The 2,693-nt window shown below is 30.2% G+C and overlaps 1 protein-coding gene across 2 annotated transcripts in view; it reads right to left on the bottom strand.

The window, feature by feature from the left end:
• LOC112502612 (protein STAY-GREEN LIKE, chloroplastic) overlaps window positions 1-2,293 on the bottom strand; it is a 7,495-nt gene extending 5,202 nt beyond the window's left edge. The window contains exon 1 of one of the 2 annotated variants that reach the window (XM_025106570.1): window positions 1,970-2,293. In XM_025106570.1, coding sequence (XP_024962338.1) covers window positions 1,970-2,131 — 162 coding nt within the window. In that variant the 5' untranslated portion in view covers window positions 2,132-2,293. The remainder of the gene's footprint in view (window positions 1-1,969) is intronic. The other variant, XM_025106569.1, reaches the window with a different exon arrangement.
• Window positions 2,294-2,693: the final 400 nt, after the last annotated feature.

The raw sequence follows: 2,693 nt of genomic DNA, 5'->3' as shown, positions 1-2,693 counted from the left end.
AATAAAAATGATTAATCAACCTCTCATAATTACAAAAAAATGAACAAAATGAAAAATTATGATTAGTTGAATGAAGTTTGTACGGTTTGTACAAATTAGGTGGTTTTTATTTGAACGCTCCCCTATATAGATATATATATATATATATATGTAACGAAGTATCGTATTAGAATAGAAGTTAAACTGAGAAGCGTAAGGGATGTGGACCATTGATCAATTTTAATCTCATCACCACCCCATGAATTGCGCCTATCACATGAATTGATCTGGGACATTTCGATGCACCACGTTAGTGTTGATTATCAATTAGGATTGATCTAAGGATGGATGTCTCTTTTTACCATTCTCACCATAACTTTCATTCTCATATACATATATATGAGGGGGGTTCATAGGAAAACCCAAAAAAATGAAAAATTGAAATATTTAACTAATTTTTGTGGGTTCATATATGAATAAGTTAAATAGTTCACATGTGAACTAATTAACGAGTTTACATATGAATATATAGTTCATATGTGAATCACATGGGTGTGTTTATGTACCACCTATTTGTAAAAGTTACAAAAATTACTCTTTTATTTTTCACATACCCATGCGATCTGGTGTTTCACGGTCAAAACCGCAAATGTTATAACAGAATCTAAAAGGTATGCACATATGTATACTAGTAATTTCATGTGCATACGCTTAAAATTACTGGTATGCACGTATCCATATTAAAGGTTATCAACGTGTTTCTTAATTTTCCATTTTTCTTTTGGTTTTCCTAAACGGCTCAACCTGTCTATATATGTGTATAGATATATATATATATATATATATGCAAATTGTTGACCCTAACAAGCAAAATGCACAATCTTCCACCTTATTAATGTGGTTGATATTGCTTTTACATATATATATATATATATATATATATATCCTAATCAAATAAGAACTAATTAGTTTGCCGTAAGGTTCAATATGAGCCAATTATTTTATGATATTAATTGTATTACCTTAATTAATAGGTAAAGGGTGTTTTAGTAAAATGATTAATTATAATTTAAATATTTTTCTTATTAATAGTTATCAAATTCGGTTTTCTTAATTATCTCAACAAAATTGTATCACAATCATGCATAACATTGTGGTTGTGTGTGACCTAAGACTCAAATCACATCTATTATCAACCCATGTTCAAAACGTTATCACAAGGGTATCACAATGTGTAACACAATTGGTTTTGTGTTTTACTGTTATAAATTATTGGGTATCACAATGTATCATATTTGTTTTGTGTTTTACTGTTAAAAATTCTTGATCGGAGAGAGAGAGGAGGGAGATTTTAAAAAGACTAATTTACCTCTATATATTATCAGTAAATTTAAATTATTTGAAAATTAATGAATAATTGCCAAATTAATGAATAGTTATCAAAATTAATATGTTTAATAATAATCATTGATTATTAATAATATGTGGTTGAAATTGAATTTCACAATTATCACAAACAATCGAGTTCTCTCTTGATTAGACCTATATATATATATATATATATATGCAAATTGTTGATCCTAACAAGCAAAATGCACAATCTTCCACCTCATTAATGTGGCTGACATCGCTTCAAAACTTGCGAAACCATTAAACCACGGTCACAACTCACAAGAGCATGCATAGATCAAAGGGTATTGCATCATGTCCTTCTTGATTGTTACATGTAATGATACCATTAAAGCCACCCATTTACTAATTCAAATTTCAAAGAAAATGAAACAATTGTTTACACCAATTTCACCTACATCCCTACTCGTATTTGCAACCAAAGTTCTTTTGGGACAAATCAAATCTTTATACCCTAACACTACATTGCTAAATCAAAACAAAAAGGTACCCACAAACCCCTTTAGGTTTCTTTATCCATCTTGTATGTATATGTATATATATATATATATATATAGAGAGAGAGAGAGAGAGAGAGAACCTGGAAAACGAGGGTATTGTAAGAAGGTGGTGTGTGAGGAAGCAAGACAGAATGAGGAGAGTATCTTCTTGAAGAGGGGTTAAGACTGCAACTGAAACAAGCATAAAGACTTGTTTGAGGAGATGTTGATGAAAGATTTGTGGTTGCCATCGACAACAACATTGCAAACTCATGATCTCTCTTCAACCATCCTTTTGCTCCTTCTTTTCAACTTTCCCTTACCCAATTCATCTCTTTCAGACTTGTGTGGTTTGGAGGAATTCAAAACCTTCTCAGTTCTCAATTCCTACTTTTCGTTGGTGGGTATTGGTTGATTCTCTCATTCTGGAGTGGAGCCTACTGAAAATCGATGGGAACGCAGAGCTGCCATTCATTTTGGTGGAGACTACTGCTTGATGGATAATGTCATGACGTGGCCACTCATTGCTTTCTTGGTGTTTCTTTTTCATTGCAAGAAAAAAAAAAACCAATACAAATATTTGTTATTGTTTTTTTAAATTAAATTCATGTGTATTAAATGATAAAAAGAAAGAGAAAAGATAATGAATTGATGTCTTATAATTAACAAACTTTAGATAGTTTTTGATTTGAAATATAAAAAAAGTTAAATCAAATTCATTCATTTTCTGTTTGATTTTTTTAGAATAGTCCGTCTTTTTTAATGTAATTTTTAAATATTCCTTTTGTACCATTCTCAACATAAGTTTCATTTTAACCGAAACTC

This window comes from Cynara cardunculus, unplaced genomic scaffold, assembly GCF_001531365.2.
Source record: "Cynara cardunculus var. scolymus isolate 2C unplaced genomic scaffold, CcrdV1 Un_Scaffold_1665, whole genome shotgun sequence".
NCBI classification, from domain to species: domain Eukaryota; kingdom Viridiplantae; phylum Streptophyta; class Magnoliopsida; order Asterales; family Asteraceae; genus Cynara; species Cynara cardunculus.
The sequence above is the reverse complement of the archived record's forward strand: the minus strand, read 5'-3'. Positions and strand labels throughout refer to the sequence as shown.